Source organism: Poecilia reticulata, chromosome 9 (genome assembly GCF_904066995.2).
Source record: "Poecilia reticulata chromosome 9, P_reticulata-male-v2, whole genome shotgun sequence".
Taxonomy (NCBI): Eukaryota; Metazoa; Chordata; class Actinopteri; order Cyprinodontiformes; family Poeciliidae; genus Poecilia; species Poecilia reticulata.
The window spans coordinates 8,913,316-8,939,636 of NC_088838.1; the positions used below are offsets into that span (position 1 = coordinate 8,913,316).

The 26,321-nt window shown below is 41.5% G+C and overlaps 1 protein-coding gene and 1 long non-coding RNA gene across 4 annotated transcripts; one reads left to right on the top strand and one right to left on the bottom strand.

Moving 5' to 3' along the window:
* Positions 1-58: 58 nt before the first annotated feature.
* On the top strand, positions 59-26,321 carry msi1b (musashi RNA binding protein 1b). Of its 3 annotated transcripts, none has more exons than XM_081610498.1 (16): positions 59-74; positions 348-699; positions 1,003-1,043; positions 2,183-2,264; positions 2,432-2,516; positions 10,604-10,645; positions 12,530-12,622; positions 15,498-15,546; positions 16,039-16,121; positions 16,208-16,325; positions 17,867-17,947; positions 20,861-20,917; positions 21,257-21,319; positions 21,413-21,567; positions 23,494-23,539; positions 23,649-26,321. In XM_081610498.1, exons 2-15 carry the CDS (start codon positions 641-643, stop codon positions 23,533-23,535), a joined length of 1,050 nt encoding a protein of 349 aa, XP_081466624.1. In that variant the 5' UTR covers positions 59-74; positions 348-640; the 3' UTR covers positions 23,536-23,539; positions 23,649-26,321. The 3 variants fall into 3 exon arrangements, with proteins under 3 accessions (XP_081466624.1, XP_081466625.1, XP_081466623.1); XM_081610497.1 differs by having other exon boundaries at positions 60-74; positions 23,644-26,321; XM_081610499.1 differs by lacking the exon at positions 20,861-20,917 and having other exon boundaries at positions 23,644-26,321.
* LOC145552760 (uncharacterized) lies at positions 8,885-9,822 on the bottom strand. Its single transcript, XR_014088853.1, has 2 exons — positions 9,565-9,822; positions 8,885-9,489 (listed from the first exon to the last, which is right to left on the bottom strand). It is a non-coding gene; the product is annotated as an uncharacterized LOC145552760 (long non-coding RNA).

A 26,321-nucleotide genomic window follows, 5' to 3' on the forward strand; every position in this document is an offset into this window, starting at 1 on the left:
GTGTGTTGAAGCAGGGGAACATCGAAAACATGCAGGTCAGTGTGCCTTGAGGACCAGGGTTGGGAAACACTGAGGTAGAGTATCCAGACATTTTACTCAAATAAGAGCGATACTTCATAACAAAATTATGCAAGTAAAAAGTACGGTGTAGTAAAACCTAAAGGTTTTTTTTTTTTTTTTTTTTTACCAACTGGAGGTATTATTGACATGTAGGTCTTGTGAGGAGTGACTAATTTTTTCATCTAAAGCTGTAAAATGTCATAATTCTCCATAAAATAAAGCAGCTGAGCTGAATAGAAACATTGTAAGTTGTAAGACTTTTCCAACTTTGCTTTTTCTTTGAAAAGGGTAACCGGAAGTGACATGGTTAGTTCCGTCTAACTTGACGCCGGAGCCTCGTACCTCGTCGGCAGCGGTGGTGGGATGAGAGAGGGACCGCAGCGGGGACTGAGTGAAGGAGGTGGAGTCTGTCCCAGCCTGCATCTGGCCCGCTCCCCTCTCTGTCACCCCGGGCCAAACCCGCCCAGCTCCTCTCACTCGCTCTCCGCCTGTCCTCCCGCACGGCTCGGCCCGGACACACACACACACACCCACCCACCCACCCACACAGGCAGGCTCACACACACCGAGAGGACTCGGAATGGACACGGAAGGGAGCCAGAGCAGCCTGTCCGCCGCGGACTCCCCCCACGACCCCTGGTAACGGAGAAAAAAACCCAACAACACAAAAACAAAACCCGACAACTTTGTTTTTCAAAGTTTCTGAAAACAAGCCGGGCTTTCTGTGAGAGCTCTGAGGTGCGGAGTTAGACTTGCACACCTCCACACAGAGAGGCTTCATGCTAAAATGAGATGTTTCTCTCTGAAAACCCATCTGCAGCCCTCTGAAAAAGCCCAGCAACAACTTTGTCAGCGCTGTGAAAGTAGCAGCAGCGCTCTGTGCTCTCTGAATGCTGCTTTGTTGATTCCGTTAATCTGCATATTTTCTCACTTTTTCCACAGCAAAATGTTCATAGGTGGACTCAGCTGGCAAACTACTCAAGGTAAATCTTTTTCCACCTCCATGTTTGCTCAAAAGTCACTGTGATTTCAGTTTTGTTTTTTGTTTTTTTTTGTTACTGCGCAGGTTTGATTAAATCAATGCAGTGTATTTTTGTTTTTGAAAGCGGGACGTGCTTATAGTTGCGTTTACAATGAATTTCATATTTTCTGTTGAATGAATGCTCCCATTCAGAGTTAGCAAAGGCTGCATGATTCATAAAGCTCATTGAAAAGTTTTATTTAAAGCAGAGATGCACCGATTACTCGGCTGGAAACTGGAATCAGCCATTGTTTCCTTGAACAGCTCTGACTGGTAATTATCGTATCAAATTCTAAAAATATATATAATTTATTTCCCTTTTTAATAAATGCACAAAAACTAAGCTCTCCCGCTATATTCAGTCTATAAATGCTTTAACCAAAAGCTTTGATAACATTTGGGGGTTTAATAAAATGTGGTTTTATTACTGGTGATTTTTAATTTAGTGTGTCAAAGTTAAGAAATTCTACTTTTTTTGGCCTATAAACTACAGGCACATTTTTGAGTTTATTTAAAAATCAAATGAGAGCTAAGGATGGATGCCTTGATTCATGAATGGAAATAACTTTAAAAATGCTACCATTTTCCATTGAAACGCATTTTCTCTTACATGTGTTGTATATAAAAAAATTGTAAGTAATCACTAATGAATTTGGCCGCTCAGATCTGGGAATAGGTGGAAAAATCAACAGTTGTTATTGGCCCAGGAAACTGTGATCGGTGCACCTCCTGCTGAGGAAATATGCTTTGATTCATAACTTAAGATAATCTAGTAACTTCTTTCATTTTCCGATGGATTCGAAACTGCTACATCTCTAAGGTCACATATATTTATGTGTTTTTGCTTTTATGAAAATAAGAGACTTGGCAGGTCAGACTTGAAAGAAAAAGAAACAAAACAAATCAGAAATTTGTATCAGCCGGATACCGGGGATTATTGCATCTGCAGCTCGAGAGCAATCCGATCAGGAAGCATACGAGGGCTCGAGAGATGTACGACTCTCTCTTCCGAATTCTCCAAACTTCTCCTCCTACTTGTTGACCTCATTCGCAGCATGTCTGCTCCTTCCCAAACTCGTCTCGTTTCTGTTTCTGTCTCAGAGGGCCTGAAGGAGTACTTCTGCAAGTACGGCGAGGTGAAAGAGTGTATGGTGATGCGAGATCCGGTTACTAAGCGTTCGAGGTGAGGGAGCCGCCGTGAGCCCCGGCTTCAACCCGCCAAAAGAGCTGAAAGTTTATCTGACCCACCCCCCCGCCGCTCGATTCCTCTCTGCTCATAAACGCACCATCAGACATCCACGTCGGGTCCCTGCGTCAGTAACGGCTTTCTTCCCTCCGTGATGTCTGCAGGGGTTTCGGATTTGTCACCTTCGTCGATCAGGCCGGCGTGGACAAAGTTTTGGCCCAAAGCAGACATGAGCTGGACTCCAAAACAGTGAGTTCTCTGTGTGTTTCCTTCCCAGCACTGGCTAATCCCATGGCTCAATGTTTGATTAGTGGATTTTTCCAGTAATCTTCCTGAAAGGTGCAACTTTTCCTACAATATTAGTGTGTTTACTGTGGGCTTCCAGTGTTCTGATGAGGGTTTTTTTGTTGTTTTTTTTCTCGTCCTCCTGTGCCATTAATACACAGTCCGGGTCCCATGCTTGCATCTGCTGCCGCACCTCAGATGGGAGCACTTTACATGATAAAGTCATTAGCCGACACATGGGAGAAAGTGCTCTCTCGTCTCTCTTCTGCCAAACAAGGCAAGAAAATGTCACCCAGTGTCAATTTCCATAGAAACGAGGGAACCGGGACAGGATTGCATTCTCTGCCAGTCTTTGATTTTGAGCCTCTCAGAACACTGTACCAAGACTTGTGTTTTTTTTTTTTTCTCCTTTCCTGTCCCCAAGGGGTGGAATTGGCCTAACAAAAAGTTTCTCAATGGAACAAGTGAATGCAACCTGAAACCATCAAGGTGTGAAAGCAGCGACAATCAAAACTCCTGCGAGCTTCCCGTTGATCTCAGCCGGAGTAAAGCTGCGAGTTTAGCAATGGAAGGGGGGGGAAAGTCACCACGGCTCATTCAGGGCTCTTTTCAACCCGCACAAACTGCAACTTAAAATGTATTAATGGACTGTGCTGCGGACTGATTGTGTGTGTGTGTGTGTGTGTGTGTGTGTGTGTGTGTGTGTGTGTGTGTGTGTCTTTTTTGTCAGTAATGAATGTGGGCTGGCCTGGGAACAATGTGGCCTGTTGGTCACCATAGGGACCACAGCCCCCGCCTCCCTGCCTGAGTTGGGAGTGGTGATTGGTGGTGGGTTGGTCACTGTATTGAAATGAGCGCAGGCTATTTTCTGCTTTTCCCTTTTGTGCTTTGGGCGACTCACCTTCACGAGTCTTTGGGAGATAAGTGCGAGCCACAAGAGAAGGCGACGGTGGCAAACTTAACAAAAGACGAGCGATTGTGTCTGTCGAGTTTAAAAGTGAGGGGAGCGGAAGCCGTTTGATTGAGAGCTCTGACTGATTCTAGCTGCTAAGTATTACTTTAGTGTCTCTTGTAGGCGCGACAGCTCTGACAAGTAGTGCCATCATGTTTGGACGCCACTAACTCACCACGGGGCTCATTACCATAGCGATGCCCCCACCTCCTCCTCTCGCTCCCACTTCCAGTTGAAGAACAGCTCTGTCACCAAAGACAAAAGATACCAATACGCATGATTTACAGTCGTTTCTTGGGAACTGGGAACTGAGTCCCTGAACACTGGAGGCCATGCTGCTGAAAGTTTATCCTCTCACCATGTTGAGTTAAATCACAAAGATGCAACAAAAACTTCCATCTCTGTGCCAGGACTTCTCCCACCTGTAGTGTTTTTATACTTCTTGTACTTTTCCACATTTTGGTGCATGACGATCACAAACTTCAGTGTAATTCATTGGAACTTTATATATTAGACGTCAAAGTGTGACCTAAAAGCGCATCTGCTAAGTTAGTAATTGATGTCAATGGGCAAGTTTTACTTTTTCTTTTTCTTTTTTTTTTTTTTTTTTTTTTCAGAGAAAAAGTGATTCTATATTCAGTTGTTGTTGCTGAAAATAAATTAAAAAAATTCTACAAAGAAAATAATCCACCCAAATAATTTGGGAACTTTCATTCAAGACATTGTTAAAATGTTGGATCAATTATTTATTGCTCCTTTTCCATAAAAAAATGATTTGTGGTTCAATACATTAGCATATTTCATGTTTAGTTTATTGTTGAGCAGGTAAAAATGAAACTTTTTTTTTTTTTTAAATTGGTTCTGTGTTTTTACAGTAAAGGCAGCAACACAAATGCATGTACCAAAACATTTGGACACCATTGTTTTGTCCCAACACATCATAGTGCATAAATGTGTAATTAAAGAAAAACGATGCATGTTATTTCATTTTTATGTGTGTGGAAAAACATTCCTATTTAAAATACGATGCCACATACTTAAAGAAGTGAGGTTTATGTCACTAACCTGCATATAGAGACTTCATTCAGTTACCGATATTAATTGATGCTCTGGTGGAAAAAGTAGTGGAGAAAATGCTAACAATAACATCTTGGTCTTTTTTTAAATTTATTTATTTTTTTTTACATTAGCTCGAATTTATCGTGACGACGATAAATCAAAAATCTCATCACGACAAGAAATTTATCACTATAAACGATAACTGCCCAATCGAGCTCCTAGTGAGGATGGCGAGATGGCGGAAAGTTTTAGTTTCATCTGAGCAGGACAACCTTTTTCACCCAAATAACTAGTTTTGTTTGGATGTATTGGAGCTACAGGGTCTTTATTTAGTTTTTATTTGTAAGGAAATGCATAAATTTACCGTGTGCGTTGGTCTGTTGCACACAATTCCAACAAAGTTTGTGGTTATAACCTGACAAAATGTGGGGAAAAAAAAAGTGTGAACGCTTTGTGTTTCAAGTGTGCCGGGAGGTCTGTAGTGGCCTCCGTTAGCAGGGCGAGGAGAAGGCTCAGTGATCAATCACAGGGGTTGGATGGTGAGTAGAGTAGGTCTTTTTAGACTGCTCGCCCTGCGCTGCCCCCCACCACACCGCCATGCAGGCAGGTTATCCTGTTAGGGAGGAGAGAGAGAAGTTCTCCAGTGGCAACAGAAAGAATGTGCCACGCTGTGACCGAGTGAACCACTCCGGCACTGGAATTAAAAGAGCTTTGCACAGCCGCGAGGCTAAAGCGCAAGTACAGTGCTGCACAGGAATTTATTGGGGCTTATTGTGTTGGAGGACAGATGCGGACCGGTTCTGACCAGTGTGCTATATGGCGGGCTAGGTCTGCTGTGATTTATGCAACTAATGCGCAGCTTGTTGCCCTTTCGGGAGGTTTGGTGAGGGGTGTCCTTGCAGCTTCCCGCTGTTTGTAAAGTCAGAGACGACCGTTGCAGAGTTAAACCTTTGTAGGACAAAGTTTCCTGCGCAGTTAAGAGTTTAGCACAAAGACGCATCAGTGTCTCTGTAACAACCAACCCCCCAGTCTGTTCCCATACCGAGCTGAGCAGGGAAAAAAAAAGTGCTGCTAGTGGGGGTGGATGAGTGGGATGACCCCATCTGTGATTACTATAGCTCTCCTCACTAATAGGATTGGAGTCATCAAGCTCGAGTTGTTCCTCCGAGATGTTGAGTGCTGTTGCCCAATCGGCAGGTTGCGCAGAGTGTGTTCCCAGCCCGGGCTGTGGCAGGCGACACCGTGGGCCAACTGTTGCGTATAGCCGGGATGTAGCCTGTCAGAGGGGATTGCCCTGATTTTATAAACCTCTCTTGGACTTAGCTTCAGCTCCTGCTCTGCTACCTTGCCACACAGGTTTAAACGCAGTGAGGTCTTTGTGACGTTATGCTGTAAACGTTTAATTTCGGTAAAACTTCTATTTACTTCAGGAACAAAACACTACTGAAAAAAATGGAGGGGAAATGATGCTGCTTCCCCCCATTCCCCAATTTCCTTTTAGCAAGTGTACTGCAACTGTTTTGTTATGCGTATCTGGAAAACAACGTTTCTTTTTTTTATTCTGCCCATTCTCGTATGTAAAATTATCATCTGTAAACACAAACTCTGAGTTGAATTTAGGTCTGGACTTTGACTAGGCCATTACAACCCTTTTATCTAAAACAGGGGTGTCCAAACTGTGGCTAGGGGGCCATTGGTGGCCCCTTGAAATAATTTTGATGATCGCTCCCCACCCAACCCTTCCCCTCAACCACAAATCAAGAACGGCAAAAATTTGGTCAACGAAATGAAAAACAACTTATGACCACCAAAGATTTTATTTTATTTTTTTTGCAAGGCCTTTATGTTTTGGATCTTCAAGGGTTAATGGATTTTAGGCCTGAGATGATTAATCAGATTGATTATTGAAATAACTTCATAATCGATGAATCATTAACTGAAGTGAACTAACTATGAAAAAGGACATTTCCTAAAGCGACAGACTCAGAGCAGTAATTAAACCAAAACTGTACAAAAATATGCAGTTTGCATTTCAGATGAAAAATCTATATGTAAAAATATTCATCCTTTGCTTCAAATGGTCAAGAGTTCACTCAATGCACACTGTTACTACAATTAGGCAATAAAATGTTTTTTTTTTTAAATTACATTTAATTTGTTTTATTTTCATTTCATGTGTTTTTAGTAGTTAATAAAAATAAGCTTAAATTGTTAAATGAATCATAAACTTAAAATTTTAAATGTACTGAATTTTGTGGTTTGATTTAACCGGTTTTGGCCACAGGGGCAAAACGTTTGGACACATCTGGCCTAACTCTTTCCGCCATAGCCTTTGTTGGAGGTTTACGTTCCTTGTAGAAGGCGAGTCTGAAGTCATTAGCAGCTTCTAACAGGTTTTCTTCCAGGATTAACCTGCATTTAGCTCCATCAACTCTGATCAGCATCCCTTTGCATGCTTGCATAATGCTACCGCCACATTTTCACTGTGGGAATAGTTCGTTCAAGGTTTTTTTATTTTTTTATTTTTTTCCAAACATAGCATTTTACTTGTGGGCCCAAAGAAAATTCTGTTTTGGGTCTTTGACCAAAACCTTGCTTTAAGCTTGTCCATAACCTTCTGCTGGGTTCCTTGGTCTTCATGATGCTTTTTGTTCTCCAACAAACCTTTGAGGCCTTCACAGAAAAGCCACATTTAATCTTATTACTCAGATTAACTCACTCACGGATGGATTCTGCTTCATAATAAGTGGCTTCTGAAGGCAATGATTTTCTTTTTGTAGTTGTATCAGCATAAAAGTTGTGAATATCAATGCATTCAACATGTTTTTATTTTATTCAGTGATTATTTATGTGCCATATATATAATCCCAATAAAATGTACAAACGATTGGCGACAGACGATACATTGTGGAAACTTTCAAGTATTCAAGTAGTTGAATATGTTTTGTTTATTTTTCTGAAGTAGCTATCTTTTGTAAAAATGTTTTCTACATATTAAAATGTTGATAATGTCACAGATGATTAATGAAAACAGTCAAGCACCTCTGCTGTGTGGTCCCACTGCAATCTGCAGAAATACACCACTCCCAGTCAGAAACAACAACTCGGAGCATTACTGACAAATCTTTGTGCTGTCAATCATGCTCTTGTACGTGCTGCTCACAATTTCCAGTTTACTGTAGCTGTTTATCCGACGTTATTCGTGACCATGCTAACCAGCCTTATCATTCCCAGTGTAGGGAAGGGTGTAGGGAAGGAGATCTAGAATAACAAAGAGCAACGGTGAGGGTGTGAGCAGGCCATTTATCAACATGATTGACAATGTTAGAACCCTCCTCCTTGCTCTGATTGGTTATTTCTGCAGATGGCAGTAGAAAAACGGGGAGGAAACGGGGTTGGTTACCTCAGTAATTTTCATATTATACTATCAGGACATAGTGACGGCTTTAACAAATACACAAAAACATATTTTCAAGAACAAAGCAAGTTGATGTTAATTGTTTGCATGCAAACATTGTTGGTAAGTACAAATGCAGATGATCATAAGGGTCAAATGTGGCTCTAAACTAGACAGATATGCAGACAGACATCTTTTTTTTTTTTTCCTCTACACAACAAACTGATATCCTTCAGGAGTTTATTGTATCTGTTTCATGTCCACCATTATCCCCAGCCCTCGGATGTGTTGTGCGCTGCCACCTGTTTGACTTCTGTTTGTGTGTGTGTGTGTGTGTGTGCAAACAGGATTGTTGGACATCAGGAAGGGTTGGTGACCGGAGGTGACTATCAGACTAGTCTAGACACCAATAGAGACTAAACAGTAGACTCTGCAACTGATCCTAAAGTAATTAGCATTTAGTGGTTTTCACTCTGCTGTCTAGAACAGAAGTAAGAAAAGAGAAAATCATTTGTTTTTCTTTGACAACTCGCGGTGTCGTCAGCTCTGGTTAGAAGCATCACCGATGCCCCTCACTCTGGTAAACGCATGCGGTTTACCATAGAGGCTCTAGCAGTCTGTTGTAGTTCAACTCTACCCTCTTCATGGTTAAGGACTAATCATAGCACTGTACTGTACCGTCTGTTAGTGTAACAGCAGTACAGTGTGGCGTAGTCTAGTTGTTCTCTAGCTCTATTAGACCAGCATAGACTAATATAGAGGTCTCAAATTTCAGTTTTACAGACTGTCTGTGATTGCATCTTCATGGCATGGTGTGGTTTTCTCTCCAATCAGTGGGCCTCTCCACTGCTTGTTGTGACTTTAAGATTGAAATGTTTAGATAAGTGACACAAAAACTAAAGCTGGAATATGCAACTTTTATAAAAAAAAAATAAAAAAAAACATTACATATTTACTAAAAATTTCCTTTTGTTTTGATGGTATAATATGAGACAGATGATCTCCTCCCAGTTCTACTAATGCCGTCTAAAGAAATGTGCCGCTCTCGGTCAGGAACAACCAATCGGAACCAGGAGGAAGATAGCGCTGTCAATCAATCTCGTGTACACTCTCTGTTAAAGGAGGATAAACAACTCGCTGTTACAGGAAAGCTGTTTATCTGCCATCATTGGTGGACATGCTAACTAGCCTTAGCATTTACGACAGGCTCTGCTGATGAGGAAAAATTGTAGCGTAGCAGGCAGCAAGGGGTAAGCTGGTTGACAGCGCTAAGTCCCTCCTCCTGGCTATGATTGGTTGTTTCTGACTGCGCTGTGTATTTCTGTAGTTAGCATTGGGAGAAGCCAGAGGAGCTTGATTCTTTCACAGATTATCTATCTCATACTATACTCTCACGACATGTTGACAGTTTTAACAAATATGTTAAAAAAAATATGTATTTTTATAAAAGTTGCATACTGCAGCTTTAATTGTCCACTCTTCTGGGAGTGACGAGTAGGAACTACAAGACAGAGGAGGATTCGGATCCCCTGGAAAAAGAGCAGAATGATCAACGATAATGTTTTGCGAAAAATCGAACAAACCCCAAAACTTGGTCGCTCTACCGTCGTCGTGGCGTGATTGGCAGCTCCTGTCTTTTCCTCCCAGCCCCCTCCCTCTGACACGCTTTGGGCCCTCCTCGCCGAGGAGGTGAGGCGCGTTTGTGTTTGTGGCGCCCATGTGAGATTCCATGAGATCACATGTCACACGGTGGCGATGAGAGAGGCCGACGTTCCCAGGCAATCCACCTGAGCGCCCGCATGTGTGCACAAATTCTCCTGAATTATGAAAAGGGAAAATTAACATGTGCAGACTTAATGAAACAAACAATCTCAGGTTTCATTATCCGTTTTGAATTATTTATAAAATAAATAAATAGAAACACATTCCAGGAATTTATAAACAAAAACTTTATTTCACGCATTTTATAATTTTCACAATAATTTAAGATGTCTCTTTTGAATTGAACTGCTTGGAAGTTTGCATTAAAAAAATCTTTACTAAGCCCTAAAATAAACTCTGTGCTAATTTTCTTATGTTATGGTGCATTTTACGATGATGGAGGGAGAAAAGATTAAAGACAAAAACAAAACAAATCACAAATGACTTCAGATCCATAATCACTTCAAATTAAGAAGAGGTTCGTACTATTCACATGTTTTCAGTCATTAACAATGTGCTTCAAAGGGGCATTAACCACATACATGTTTCTATTTATGTGTCAGAAAGCACTACTTTGACAGGAGTTACTCTCTTTAATATGTCGACAAAATGCTTCAGTCGTTTGCTTTGTTCTTGAGGTGAGAACTCAGAATTAACCAGACTTTTTTCAGAAAAGATTCCCAACAGCTTAATTTATTTAAATGAGCTTAAATGCTCTAAATCAAGATCCACTCAAGGTGTCGTTTTTAATGGCGTGCATTATGAGTCCAAAAAAATCAGGTGCTGTTCACCAAAGACGACGCGGGAGTTAAAACAAAGGGAAAAGACGGATTACAATTTTATTTCGAACCATTTAAAGAAGGGAATGTTCTGATGCCAGAGGTTTCTGTATCATGGGCCGTCGTTAAGCAGTTCCCTGTTTTTCTGTATCTTCTCCAACAGATCGACCCAAAGGTGGCGTTCCCTCGGAGAGCTCAGCCCAAGGTGAGTTGAAATGTCTCCTCCTGTTGCAAATTGTTTCCAGCTGGTTTGTGTGTGTTGAGTATTTCAAGTATCTTACGAGAGCTAATGCGGCATAATCTGACCAACACGAGCACCGCTGCCATCGCACAACAGTTTATCTGGGCAAAAACCTTCTCAACTCCGGTTTTAAATGCTCATCTGTAATCTTTTCTGTTCATGGCAACTATTTCTTCTTAATTGTAACTTGTAATTTTGTAATTTCGTAATCGAGCAGAAACTATGTCAGACGTGATCTTTTTGGTTATTTGACTGTTTTTGAGTTTACAGTGATGGAAACAGGAATGGAATCACAGCTCAACTTGAGTTATAAATTAGCTATAAAGTAAGCTGACATTTGTCAAAACTTTAAAACAGTAAAAATTTAACATTTTTGTTGTTCACTCTGTGGTTTTATTAACGTATAAAATGGTGGAAAGTTGCCACATCCAGCAATAAAAATGTTCAGTAACATTGTTATGAAGTCAAGAACATTTGAGGTGAACATTTAAAAAAAATATTTCAATAATGTTTGTCAGCAACTCGCCCTGTTAGCACAGTTAGCATTGCTAAACGCAACAGACTATTTTCTAGCATGTAAATATTTATACTTTGCGTCAAGTTGCCAACATTTCCAGATCCTATACACGGATTGACAGATGGAGATTTAAATATAATATAGTAACTTCCTTAGCCTTCCTGTTTCTGCTGAAGGTGAAACTCCTCGTTCATCTTCGGTAGAGTGTTGGGTGTATATATAGAGGGCTCTGTTCAGTTAATATTCCTGCAGCAATCATCCAAAAGTTTTGTTTACATAAAACTCATCTTTCATTAAACTATCCAACAGCAGGTGCCACTGAGTGGCAGACTCCTCTGTCTCTGTAGCCAACAGATCCACCAGCATGTTTCAACTTTATGTCACCTGGATTTTACTCATCAAATGTGCAACAATTTTTGGGCTTTAAATCAAAACATTCCAGATTAAAAAATCAGCCAAAAACTGACCTGCTAATGTTCAGTCCAACATGGGAATGTAGGTTGGTGTCTTACACGTAAAGCAACTCAAAGAAAAGTGACACTTTCAAAGTTGTTGCTGCAATGTTTGTCACATCTCTGGTTTCTATCTTATTAAAATGTTGTTGTTGTTTTTTAATCAAATAAGTGCAAACAACAATCTTGGCAATATAGTTTTCTCTTCTACATTTTTTGAATTGTTGGCTTGTTTAGTCAGTCTTTTATAAAAGAATACAGAACTCTTTGGTCTTGCTACCCGTAAGTTTTAATTTGATAAATTAAAGCAAAAGAGAGTTTATTTCTGAGATCCGTTCACATAGAAGGAACTCCATGTTGTCCCATTTCAGGCTGCATATTTTGCATGTTTTACAGACTACCAAAATATCCAAGTCCAGCACAGAGTCCAATAAAACATTCTTAGAAAGTGTTCCTATGCTGTCTGAAAAAGTTTATAATTTTGGAAGTCTTAATAAAAAAAATTGAAACCCAAATGTGGAAAAAGTTATGAGTTTTCCTATTCTATTGGTAAAATATACTTTTTTTCTGTTTTTATTTTTAAAGATTAAAAAAATATACTTTCAAGAGCTGAAACTTGGTTCAAAGAGGCGGAATAACTATTAAAAAAGCTGACAACTGTGAAAGTCTTGTCAAGTTTCTATTCAAATGTCTCGTATCATTCTGTCGCGGCACGGTGACAGCTTTAACAAATGTGGAACAAAACATTTTTGTTTAATGTTAGAAAAACTACCAGATGTATGGAAGTATATGCAGTCTCAAAATGAAATATGCAAATTTATGTAGAAATCCATGTACGTTTAACAAGCCTAACTTGTGATTTGTTCCTTTTCTTTTCAGCTGGTGACTCGAACCAAGAAGATCTTTGTGGGCGGCCTGTCAGTGAACACAACCATTGAAGACGTGAAGCAATACTTTGATCAGTTTGGCAAGGTGAGTGACATTTATTTATTTTTTTTAGAGATCTTGAAAGCCGTGGTTGTTTGAAATACAAAAAAAAAAAATTCCAAGTGTTTCTATGTGGCATCAGCACAGAAACAAATCAACAGCTTAGAAAGTCGAAGCACATCACAGCAATTTGGCAGTTCGCTCTGAGAAAAACTTCACTTCGAGTCAAGCAGGTGCCTGGAGAGGAAAGAGTTACTGCGAGGACGAGGAGGGCGCGAAAGGATGGGGAAAGGAAGAAATAATGAGGCGACGGGCAAACTTAGGGGTGGGCGGGGGGCAGAGGGGGCTGAAAGAGGTAGCAGCAGAGGGAGTTGGGTGGGGGGGGGGTGGGGGGCTTGGAAAGTTTTGTACAGAGCGTGTGGTGATGGTGAAGAAGAAGTGGGGGGATTATCAGAATCTGAATTAATCTGATGTAACAGCTGCTACTACCCACAACCCCCTTCTGGCCCGTTACCGTGGTGACCTGGCTCGCCCATTGTCCCCAAGTAATTCTGTGGGTAAGGGTCTTTTTGTTCTGAAGGAGAAGGGATGAGGTGGGTGTTAGGATCAGTCCGCTGGCTGAGTTAGGGGTGGGCTTTTAACATATTTATATAAATAATAATAAAACAAATGAACAACAAGTTGAATCGACCTCAACAAACTTCTCTCAAGATTCCAAATTTATGTTTGTGGAAATCTGGGTTTTTGTTGAACTTTTTCTGAACTTCACATCGAAATTCAGTTCAACTGTGCAAGGCGGAGAATGGATGATGGACTCACAAAGGCTCCGGGGAGGGAGGGCCTTACTTTGGAGAGGGAACTGGGGCAAAGATGGGGCGACTGTGGGTTGGTGTGGTTTGAGGGGGCGGGGGCAACCAGGGCTATTATACCTCTAAACAAAGCAATGCAAGTATTTTGCCAGTTTATTCAAAAGTTATCGGCATATGGGACGCCACTTTCCTAATCGTTCTCCTTCCCACATTGAGCATGAGCATCAACAGATTAGTCGATCGTGATGGGATTCTCTTCTACGCCGACGACACGCTACTAAACCCGACTGAAAAAGTCGTCCAAACTTTTTAAACGCTTAGACACAGGGGCCGCTTTTAGGCAGCATGCCGTGTTGCGCCACTTTATTTTCCCTGCCAGAAGCTATACGGCCCCGAGCTCCTCGCCGCTCCCTCCTCAATCATAACATCGAGATGAATTTTCGCCGAGAGGTATATCGAGGGATGGCCGGTGAAATGTGGGCTGCAGCCATCCATGGAAGTTCCTGATTAGACTGCCTCACTGGACCTTTTGTGTCCCGTCCTGGTGAGGACAAAGGAGCGCGGAGAGGGATGGGCAGGGAAGATGAGAGGTGGGGAGGGAAAAGAGAAAAGGGGATGAGAGGGAATATTGTTTGGCCGTGCGCCATTTGAAGAATAAAAGTATAGCCAGGGAGGTGGAATCGACTCTATTTGCGGCTGTTTAATGTTGTTGTTTACATCCTTCAGGGGGATTTGTGTGAGGCCTCAGCTCATGTTCTTACTTCACAGGAGACAGGAGAAACCTTGTTAGGCTGGGATTTATTCTAGCTATGTTATCGCACCCTATTAAGCAGCAAGTGTGCATTAGTCAGCACTCTCTGGGCCAGTTTTCATTGCTCCAAATTCTGATGATTTTTCTCCCCACTGAATCAAAACCAGACGAAACAGGCGAACCTGGACGTAATGAGCAACCGTCAGGATGGAAGCAAACATTGACTTGAGAAGCTGCTTGAAAGGTCCCCTTTCACAACCACACTCTTCACTCACCTTTGACCTTTCTGTGGGCAAAATGTCCTCAGGGGTTCACGCACGCACACACACACACACACACACACAGAGTGTCCTATCACTAACGCTCTTATGTGACTGTGACAGATTATTCTGGGGGAACTTATCCAGTAAACTTAATATAGAGCAGTAGCGCAGATGAATTTACCAAATGTTTACAAGTACCTCTGCGTCCAGCCTGAAGTTTGGACCTGTCAGCTGAAAGATTGGGTCAACTCTGACATAAGATTCTGTGTGTGTGTGTGTGTGTGTGTGTGTTGAATAGACACCTGTGTCTTTGCTCTATAAAGGGAGGCCGGGCCGAAGGGAGAGGTCAAAGGGAGAAGAGGAGGAGGACTTTTGGCTGACTGTGCCAACAAACAAAGCCTGCAGGCCTCTTTGTTCTCCCTCTGCCTTTGTTTCTTCGCTCTTTTTTTCCCTCTTTGACCCAATCTTTCTCCCTCTTACAGGACTCTCTGTACTCTCTTTCACCGTATCTCCACCTGTTGCCATTCCTCTCGCTATCAGCTCTCTCCGCTCTCATCGAGTCTCCACCTGCTGGATTCACCTTTCCGTCTGTGACTGGCTTCTTGTTTGCATCGTTTCTCTCTCTCTCTCTCTCTCTCCCCGTTTCTCTCTGCGGCCCTCATCGTCTCTCTGGCTCTCTCCCCGACATTCATAAAAGCATATTTGATGTTGGTTGAAGGGGATTTATTTTTTTTATTTGTTTCTTCTCTACAGGACCTTGTTGTTACAGTTACTATGGAGATCTAAAACTTTAGCAGGGCGAAGAGAGGCACATGTAAGGGGTGGGGGGACATTCACAACGCCGCTTCCAACTTTTTTACCATACGTTTTGGGAACTGTTGTGAACATATTTTCCTGTCTTTTCCCTCCCACCCCGGACCACCACTTTGTAACCTGTCTCTCCTCCTCCTCCTCCCCCTCCCCAGTCTTCCTCCACTCTGTCCATCTGTTGCTGAGCCTCCCTGCAGAACTTGAGAAGGGCTGAGGTCAGGCAATATGCCGCGTGGCAGGACGGAGAGCCTTGCTAAAAAACCCTGTGTTGTTTGTGTCCCCCCCAGGTCGACGACGCCATGCTCATGTTCGACAAGACCACAAACAGGCACAGAGGTGAGACGAGGCCGACCTGATCCGCTCGCTCGTTTCTCCTGCGCTCCTCTCTTGCTCTCCATATTTACTGCTCTTCCTCCAAGCCCTTCCTGGGTGGCTATTGATCCCCCTCCCTCCCCCACAAGAGTCTCCTTCCTGTGGGCTGAGCTGGAGGAGACAAACGGGGCTAGTCTAATTAGCCAGTCTGTTAATCGGGATCAGGATAAAGCCTCCTTAAGCACCTCCTCCCCACCCTGGGATTGATCGATTATGACAACCTACCAGCTTTGCCCAGTCCTTCTGGCTCAAGAAGGAGGGGGTGGGGGCGGCTGGGGGTCAAGGATGAGTGCAAAATAGCAGCGTTGAAAGTGGGGGAGGGGGGCCAATGTGTTAAGCGGCTATTACAGCGCTAATTACTGCACGCTATTAGCTCTCCTACTGTACAGAAGAGGCCTAGTGTGTCTGTGCGTGTGAATGTGTGTTTTTACAAGTTCTTGTTTCTCCTCTCGTCAGGGTTCGGATTCGTGACATTCGAGAACGAGGATGTGGTCGAGAAGGTCTGCGAGATCCACTTCCACGAAATCAACAACAAAATGGTGAGCAGCTCGCCCCGCGGCAGTCAGAAAAACGAGCAGTGCCAATTTAATTCCTGGCCCCTCTCCCCCCGTTCCCATCAAAACAGGTGGAGTGTAAGAAAGCTCAGCCCAAGGAGGTGATGTCCCCCACCGGCTCGGCCAGGGGGCGCTCTCGGGTGATGCCCTACGGGATGGACGCCTTCATGCTAGGGATCGGTATGCTGGGTGAGTTGCTATCGATCGGGACAGGAAGGACGTGGCGGCTCACGTGAGGCTGACCGTTTCCGCCGCCTTAAAGGTCGCATGACGTCTCTGGGGGAGCTGAGCGATGATGTCCACCGCCACCTTCAGCAGCTTGTAGCTGTCTGCACTACATTTAATTGTGCCCACCAGTGGAAAAGAAATAAAAGCAACACAACCTTGCTGTATAAGTATTCACATTATAGCCACACCAGCAATCATCTTCAGCGTCATTTGTTTGAACTTCTATGAAATAAACCAAACTTAACAATCCAGAGTCCTGCTAAATAAAACTAGCTTAGAGCTACAAATGTTAAAATTAAGTTTAAAAAAACCCCCTCCACTTTCATGTTTGATATTTGCTGTTATTTTTAAAGAACATATGAAGGATATAACTGGTAATTTTAGCATCATTCCAATTGTAAGAGTTTTCTAAGTGGAAAAAATCTACTAAAACTTGCATGTATTAATATATCTACATTTAAAAATGTAGTTGGTTAGTATCGTTTTTAGCTAAAGGGCCATTGTGGAAAGTCCCAGGCTAGCAAGAAGATGATCTAATGATTTTCCAAATGTGGGAATTGTTACAGTGCAGGAAACTATCTGCTTTGAACGCACTGTCACTGCAGTACAACATGGTAGTAGCAGCATAATGTTGTGGGGATGTTTTTCTTCAGTAAGGCGATGGAAGCTGGTCACAGTTGATGGGGAAACTAAATGGCGGTAAATACAGGACGATCTTGAAATAAAACTTGGCAGAAGCCTAAAAAACTAGAAACAGGGGAACTAAACACACAACCAGAGCTAAGAAAGTATTAATGCAACTATATATCCTTGCAGTACTAAAAATAAATGTCAAAAGCTATATATTTTTTTCTTCCACTTGTATAGTAGTTATGTCACCTGCTTTTCACTTTACATGTTGAAAGGCCACTTAAGACCTTTGATTTAATGTTTTAATTCAACTTCAGACTGAAGGAGCTTTTCCTAAAACCTCTCTGTTTGTCTCTGTTGCTCTTAAAAACTTTTTGTCACTTCTTCATTCAAATATTTATTTCTAATCTTATAATTTTCTTCTTTTATAGTACAGCACCAGAAACTTAACTTACCATGCCAATGATACCACCTACTGTTCAGACTAAGAAGTGCTTTCTGTCCTTCAGTTCATTCATTAATTAGCAAGTGAACATTAAAAAAAGTTATGCTCACAGTTTTTCAGAAAAATAAATAACACCTTCTTGTGCCTACTGGTGTTTCCTGTAGCCGAGGCGTTGATCAGGTTGCATCCAGTGAAAATCTGCATTTTGTGAGTTCAGCTGAGAGTGAAACCGAAGCCTAAACCAGTGAGCTCCCCGTTCCAGTTCTTGTAAAGAAATCCGGAGCACAAGTGTGAAATTACATCCACAGACTCATGAAGGCGTCAGCGTTGAGTCAATACGTCCTCCACCGGTGCTAATGTTTCCGGTGCATTTCATTGTTTTTCGGAGGGATCTGGATATTTACGCAGATTTTTCTGCGCCCTGCAGGTTATCCCGGCTTCCAGACCGCCACTTACACCAGCCGGAGCTACGCTGGCATCACTCCTGGATACACCTATCAGTTCCCTGGTAATCACAGCATGCTCACACATGTTTTCATCTCTCGTAATAACTCAGGAATAAAATGGATAAAAGAAATGGCCGTATATAGTTTGGACAATCCAAGCCAAAAAAAAAAACGGTACTCAGAAAATTGGTTTACGTAAAAACTAAAAGAGAGAAAACAGTAAGACAGCTACGTTGTTGTGTATATGTGAATTTTTATGTAAGTTTCTGCTCAAAAACTCAGATTGTTGTGATTCATTGTGTATATATGACAATATAAACACCAGGTGCAGAACAAGAGCGTAACATTTCCCAGTGTCTACCACTACAAAGGAGAAATGCCGTCATTTGGACAAAAGTGAAAGAAGGGAAGAAATGTCAGCCAAATAATTAACTTTACTGTTTGAATATGTGAATGTGAGAGGCGTCATTTGTTTAATGCTACCAGACACCAGGCTGTGGTTTCACTGGGTTTCCTAGGTAATAAGTAAAAGTTGTAGACATTTAAAAGAATCCAGTGAAAATTGCCATATTTTGTCTATTTCAGCAGCTGTTTAAAACAGACAAATGTTTAGAGATGCACTGATCAGATTAGTGGTGTTTTTAACATTTTGTAATTATTTGACCTCTTTGAAGACTATAAGAACTGCATTTAAATCAGTTTTTATGGCCTTGCTGCTGTTGGCAGTCATTAATTATTCATGTTAGGGGTGGAGTAAAGCCGCGTGTGTGTGTGTGTGTGTGTGTGTGTGTGTGTGTGTGTGTGTGTGTGTGTGTGTGTGTGTGTGTGTGTGTGTGTCGCAGAGCAGTCACTGTAAATCTGTTTTATTAAAATTCAAACCAAAGGATCACAGATCTGATGCGTTAAACTGGAAGTGGCATCTTTTGTTAATAGTTGTGTTGTATAGGCTGCAGATTGTTACTTAATTTCCAAAAGGCTTCCGATATTTTTGACGTACCAGGATGAAAGGATGAACAGCAAACTGGTTGTAATATGTTCAACCTTCCTGTTATCTGCTTTAAATTGTAAACTCACTTTGTCACGGCCAGAATAAACCGCAACGTCATGTTTTTTGTTAATATATCTTTGTGCATTTGGATAACTTGAGTCGTCTTCTCTCATGAACAACGATGTTGACCTGTTAGCCCGGGGCGTTCACTGATCAGAAAAACATCTGCTCAGGATCAATCGAGTTGAAAATCACCCGATCCCAGCCACCAGCTGATTTCTCAGTGCATCTCTAAGGTCTAACTTATTCCCAGCAGTAGAGCGATTATAGTCCTGATTTATAAGTTTAAGACGACACAAACACACTTTGTTTTTTGGTAACATTGCTCCCAGAGTGCCTGTGTATTTAGATGTCCTGCATTATTACTACAACATGACTTCAGGACAGGAGTCTGCAACCTTAACAATCCAAAGGGCAATTTTTTTCACCCTCATTCCAACTAAATAAAACATCTTTAGTCACAAAAAGACAGCTTTCATTTGTGGTAAACAATCACTGCTGCCGGAAATGTGGTGTTCTTAAAGCATCACAATTTTATTTCCTATTTTTGGATTTTAAAACAAAAACTCTTTGCTAAAAGAGGATGGATGCATTTTCTTCTATGGGACGTTGATATAACTACATAAAAATAAAAGTATATAGCTTCCAAACTCATGACAAGAAAAATTATATAAAAAATCTTTATTTTGAATGACACTAGATGCCTTCAGTGTCATTCTGTTGTAGTTTAATGCACTTATTACATTTAAAAAATTGAAAAAAATACTAAAACCTGCACTTGCTAGTGTCTATATTCTAAAACAAAACATTAGCTGGATATTTATCATTTTTAACTTTTAAAGATCCATTGTACGAGGTCCAAAGAGACACTCTTGGCTCTGGAGCTGCAGGTTGCAGAGCCCTGCTGTAGGATCATGTTTTATTCACACACACTGCAAGATTAGCTTTTAAAATCATACATGAGGTAATTCCTAGTCCTTAATACCAGATGCTAAGAAAACAAATCAGCTTTTCGGATAATACTTTCTAGGGGTGCTCCGATAAGTCGACCGGTTGAGAAATTGATCCTGATTTCCTTCATTTTGAGAGATCGGCTGACATCTGACTCCTGTGATTAAGGGTTTACCACTGGGTCACTTCTGCACGATAGTCATTGTAATGTTGCTAACTTAGAAAAAATTAAATCAATCAAATTCAGAGTTAGCATTCTAGGCATTTAGAAGATCTGTGATCTATCGGCTGGAAAAACTGCAATCGGTGCACCCCTAATAATCGCAATACCTTTTGCATGTGATTCAGTAAGAGCAAGTTGAATGTTTTTTCACATCTCATCCCAGTTTTAGTGCTGCATGGTCACATTTTAAACTCTAAAGAGCAGCTTCATATCACAGCTGGCAGCAGACACACTGTCACAAATACAAACATGTCTTCACAGATGAAACACTGTGAGTGTAAATGGCTGCTTGTAAATATCAGGGAGTGGCGTTGCATAGCTTGAACCAGTGTGTGTGTGGGGATGTGTGTGTGTGTTAACGACGGCGTGGCTGTGTGCTACAGTAGAATGTGCTGATCATCTGGGAAATAACCCTAAAAATTAGATTTCCACCAAAGAAAATTAGAACTCTTGCGTTTTAAATATGAAATCACTCACTCCGATTGGAGTCTCTAGCTTTTGTGACTGTGTTTGACACTTATTTTATTTCCTGCCGTTTCAGAATAATTACTGGGAGAAATTTTATTTTCATTTTTTGGGTGGGGTTCAGTTCTGTCCTTCAGTGGCTTTGTGCGTTTATTCTTAACGTCCTGTTTATTCAGCTCCTCACCTCCGAGGCTTCTCCCTTGCCTTTAACGTGTGTGTGTGTGTTGTCCTTGCTGGCGTGTTGTTGACAGTGTGTGTCTCAACAGCACTCTGATGTTTCTGTTTTAGAGTTCCACTTAGAGAGGACTCCCCTTCTGACTTCACCCCACCCCCCTGAGCTCACAGGTCAGTCAGCCCCTCCTCTGGACTTTACAAGCAGCATCTTCTCAGTCTGCTACTCCACATGTCGGCACATCACCTCACCACTTCTGGTTTGCATGTTTGTGTTTGGCGATCCTCCTCGGTTTCCATCTGAAGGCAGGATTGCTGACAGTTTCTGAGATGGTTTCCATTGTTCTCTGCTAAAATGATCTGTTGTGTGGCTAAATGACATTTTGTGGTCACTGGAGTGAGATCCGTGGGCGACGCTGCAGTTGCATGTCAGGTTCTTCAGAACCAGGGATGTATAACCTTGATTTTTTTTTTTGTTTTGTTTTGTTTTTCCTTCCACCTCTGCCTTCTTAGCCATTCCTCTTACAGCATACGGACCAATGGCGGCGGCGGCAGCGGCGGCAGCAGTCGTTAGAGGTGCAACATTGTATTCCTAGAACACAGAAGTCCAAATAAAGTGCAGCGATTAGCGGGTCGTCCGTCAGTGAAGCTGCTTTCTTTCCCTTCCAGGTTCCACCCCTTCTCGCTCCGCAGGATTTCTAGGAACGAGCAGCCCGGGTCCGATGGCTGACCTCTACGGGACGGCCAGTCAGGAGTCGGCTGTGAGCAGCTACCTCAGCGCTGCGAGCCCGGCCCCCAGCACCGGCTTCAGCCACAGTTTGGGGGTGAGTTACCATGACTCACTGGTGAATTTCTGCTCAGCAGGCTGTGAAAGTGGCTCATAGGTAAAAAATATAACTTGATAAACTTCTGAAAATCCACACCGCTTACAGTTTCTTTGTTTCACAGTGCGACATCATTCTTGTGACATGTTTAATACGTCTAACCCAAAACCATTAAATACCAAAGTAAAGCCACAATAACTGGACACAGTTATGTTAAAAAGTAAAAAAAATATATATCCAAATGCCTGACTTGTGGTTTCAATTTTTTTTTCTTCTTTTTTTTTTGAATGGCCCATTGTGAGTTCAAACGTGTAATCGGAGGACAACACGTTGGACTTCTCCACATGGTATTGTTGGAAGGGTGTGGTGAGACAGCCTCAAGTGGCCGTTTTTTGAGAAGCCATAGTCCTTGGCTCTGAGGTTGCATCGCTTTTCAGCCCTGCAGGTTGCTGCTTCACTCGACAGACCAAACGGGTCGACTGTTGCCGAGCAAATTGTTTGCTGGCGAATGGATTGAAATTACAGAAGCACTGGTTGCTATGTTCTGCCATAAAAATAGATAGGTGTTTTTGGAGAAGGCTTGACGGAAATAGAAGCCCCTGCAGCGCATTCATGTCCTTTGAAATGTTTCATATTTTTTATTACAGCAAAATCACCAACATCAGTGTATTTTATTGGAATCTTACTTCAACCCCCAATAGAAAGTGGTGTGTGAAGGCGAAGTGGAAGGAAGTAGCACACGGTTTTCAATTTGAAAAGTAATAAAAATAAAAACGTGCGTCTCCTCTCCACCTTTCTCTGCCGGTCTTTCAGGGTAGGTCCCAAACTTTTTGCCAACTCTTCATTGCAAAAATAGCTCAAACTCAGTATCTGAAAACTGTGATAACCCAGAGTCTGGACTTGGAGTAGACCATTCCACATAAACATGCTTTGATTTGAGCATTTCTGATTTAAGTTGGTCTTGCTGAGAGATGAACTTTTCCAAGTCTAGCTGCTTCCATCTGACCGGAGTGAATAGTAAACATGTGGAAGCAAACATCACATTTTCTAGCTAGTAGTGCGGTCAACAGATTGTCGCACCTCAGCTTTGGACCTCTCCAGCTGTTGCAGGATCACCGTGGGCCTTTTGGCTGCTTCTCTGATTGATGCTCACTCAGTTTAGATGGATGTCCGTATCTTGGCAGGCTTGCAGTTGTGCCAAACCTTTTCCATTTCCAGTGCTCTGCGAGTTAGCTTAGGATATTGTTTGATAATATCTGGAGAAGTTTTAAACTTCTCCAGAACTTATCTCTTAGCGTAGATGTCGACTAATGTTCCGGCAGAGGATAAACTTTAGCTGCTCAACCTCTCGCGGCTAGCTAAGCAAGCTTGGTGGTATCAACTGAGTTGCTCTTTGGTTACCTAGCAACAGCTTGTAGAGTAACTTGCGCAGCAGCAGTTTAATATTTTGTTACTGTCCCTCAAAATTACCTAAAAATAAATAATGGTTTGGCAGTATTTTAGATATTTAAAACAACAAAATTAACCAATAATCATCTATCGATTGATATGAAACCCTTACATCGTGATAAGTTTCTCAGTCACGTCGTCCAGCCCTACTATATTCATGGTTAACAATTGTCACCTTACAGTTGACAACTTTACCAACGTTGTTGCTATATCTACGACTTTTCAGACAAATAAATTTGCCAAAATCTTAATCGGCAGGTGAGGCTTTTTAGAGATCGGTGATCGGCCTGATGGCTGCAATCGGTGCACCCCTGGTCTTCTGTTTAACACCACCACCTCTTCAACCAAACCGCACGGGTTGTTTTTTTGTTGTGGTGCAGCAGCTGTTTTAATAATTCTACACATTAAAAGAGATTAAAAACAAAGTGCTCATTTTGTCTAACGGCAAACTCTAACCTGGCGTGCTTGCTCCCACAGGGCCCTCTGATTGCCACCGCCTTCACTAACGGCTATCACTGAGAGCGTGAGTCGGTCCGCCGCACTAGCTCCCGCCTCTCGAGGCGCAGCACATTAGACGGCCGCGGTTCGGCCGACCCGTGAGTAATCCGGCTCTGCTTTGTGTGTCAGTGCAGAGCCGTAGACTGACGGCTGGAAGGAGTTGAAGCTACGTCGGAGCTGATCTGGTCCGTCTCTGTCCAGTCCACGTCTCCTCTGCTGCGTTCGGGCGGCCGGACATTCGCCCCACCTTGACCGGTGTCAGCCGCGTCCTGCCCACCTTACTGACACCTCACTAAACTCCACCTTTTTTGCAAATGAAGCAAACTTTAAAAAAAAAGAGAAAGAAACTTATCACATGTTATAGCAACACATTCGAATGCTGTATTTTTGTCATTGTTTTTGTCATGCTGTTTTTATGTTTTAACTGTATTTTATTTAGCTACTTGTCCTCTCCAAAAAATGATCTCTCTGAGAGAAGGCTAGTTTAGATCTCCAACATGCTTGTTTTGAAGCTGTAAAATGACTGTACATTTCTCTATTTTACACTGAATGTCAACACGTAATACTAATTCTTTTGAAATAATGCCAGGAATTGTATATCTTGGTAGGTTTTAACCATGAGTTGTTACACTACTTACCGTCGAACAGTGCGAACAGACTTATTGGGCCCCAGGAAAAGTATGTAAAAAGCTTTAAATTATAATAATCTTTTAACGCAGCGGTATCATCTCACACCGAAGAACGTAGAAAAATCCAACTTGTAATTTGAGTACATCTATTTGTTGGGTGGAGAAAAAGAAAAGTGCATCCACCAAATAAGTGTGGATATGTAAATAGCATCTAGTTCAGGATTAAGAAACAACTGAAGTTTTAAAAATATATGTAAACAAATGCAGGTTTTAGTGAGTTTTCATTTTCTCTTCATGGAATAATTACGTTTGATTCCCACGGCTCTGAAAGTTTTACTTATTTTTTAGATTTAATTTTTCTTGTTTTAGCTGGAAACTGCAAATATCAACAGTCCATATAATGTAGCCATTATCTTTTTGACAGTTTGATGTTTTTCTTTATATATATATATATATATATATATATATATATAAACAGGAATTAAATGGTTTCTTTTAAAAAAATTATGACAAATTTTCTTTAGTAGGTATTTTTCAAAGGTTGCAAGATGTTTTTATTTTTATTTTTTTAAAAAGGTCAGATAATATCTAAACCTGATGTATTCAACTGGACTGAGGGCAGAAATGGTTCCTGGGTAGATTTTAAAGGTTACAGACACCTGGTCTGGTGGTTGCTATGGTGACATGGTGATGCCAAGATGCTCTGACTTCAAGTCTTAAACAATAATTTCTGTTTAAACATTTTTTTATCCCTTTTTCCTGACTCGTATCGCCCCACATCCGCCCTACACCAAGTGTATTTTATCTTTTGTCTTTCCCATTTTGAAGAGTGGCATAGAGGAACAAAACTCACAAAATATTTACAGAAACAACAAAAAAGCACTGATCAACTTAAAAAAAAATTTAATTCAATTTTTCAGATTTATTAAATGGCATTTTCAGATTTAGCAGTAATTATGTTTGTCAGTTTCATTCAAAACTCTTTGTTTTTGGATATTTATCTGTTCTTCAGCGTGAGAATATTTTTCTGCCACAATAGATGAATTTATTTTAAGGATTTCTACACATTTTTACCTGGGTTGCCAAAAACATGGCTACATCTGTACTTCCTTATCCTTAGGAACTGTAATATTTTGTAAAATATTGTAAATACGACTGATTTCCAGGTGGCAGGGCTCTGCCGATTTTGGTGTCCGGGAGGTTGGAGGCTTTTGGAGAAAGTGTGTGTGTGTTTGGGGGGAGGGGCAAATCTTACCTGTTACGAGTTTAAAGCCCGCCTGGAGGTCAAGAACATTTCAGTTCGTCTGTCAGCATGAGACCAGCCACTACACGGCGTTTCTCTCCAGACATTTGTAAAATCATGTGTCAGGTTGACGACGGCTTCCTTGGAGATGAGACGCTTTTACTTTTGAGTTCAGCAGGAAAAGAGGCCTAGTCTGGAATGACACCTTCTGCTTTTGGGAGGTGAGGGTGTGAAAACACTCCTGTCAGGAAACATGCTGTTTTCTTACATTATCATGTTGTTTTACCTGATTTTTAATATCCAATGATATGTTTTGCGAAGGAAAATGTGAAGGACTTTGCATGCAGGAGCTGTCGTGAGTCGGGGACCGCTCCGTGATTTTCACGTGAATGTGTCATGTGGTTTGATGCACATTGGTCTCCAGTGTGCTATGTGCTGTATTTCTTGGGGGGGCATTTGCAAAATGTGAAATATTAATCAGATTTTTCTGTTCTTTTTTATTTTTTTATTATTAGTACATTAACATCTATATCAGGGTGCGGATAGTAAACCCCGCCGTCCGCACCTTCCAGCACTGCATATCCACTGGAGGTAAGTCTGTAGCAATGTGACATCTGTTTTTTTGGGGGGTTTTTTTGTAGACCAAAACGAGAGCTACTAGGATGCTGCACTGGCTGTTCACCATAAACTTACGTTTTCCTTTAAATGTTAGCTGAAGAAAAGAAAAAAGCACTCTTGATCTACAAAATAACCAGGTTTTACATTTTGATACACTCTCTGTACCTGCTGCGGGAATTTTAAATGTTTCATTGAAAAAAAATAACTTGTCAACACTGTAACTTTTTCTGTTTTTTTTTTTTTTTCCCTGTCATTTTATTCCTTTTGGGGGAAAAAAGAAGTTTTTAAAATTCCTAATAAATTATTTTAAAACATTC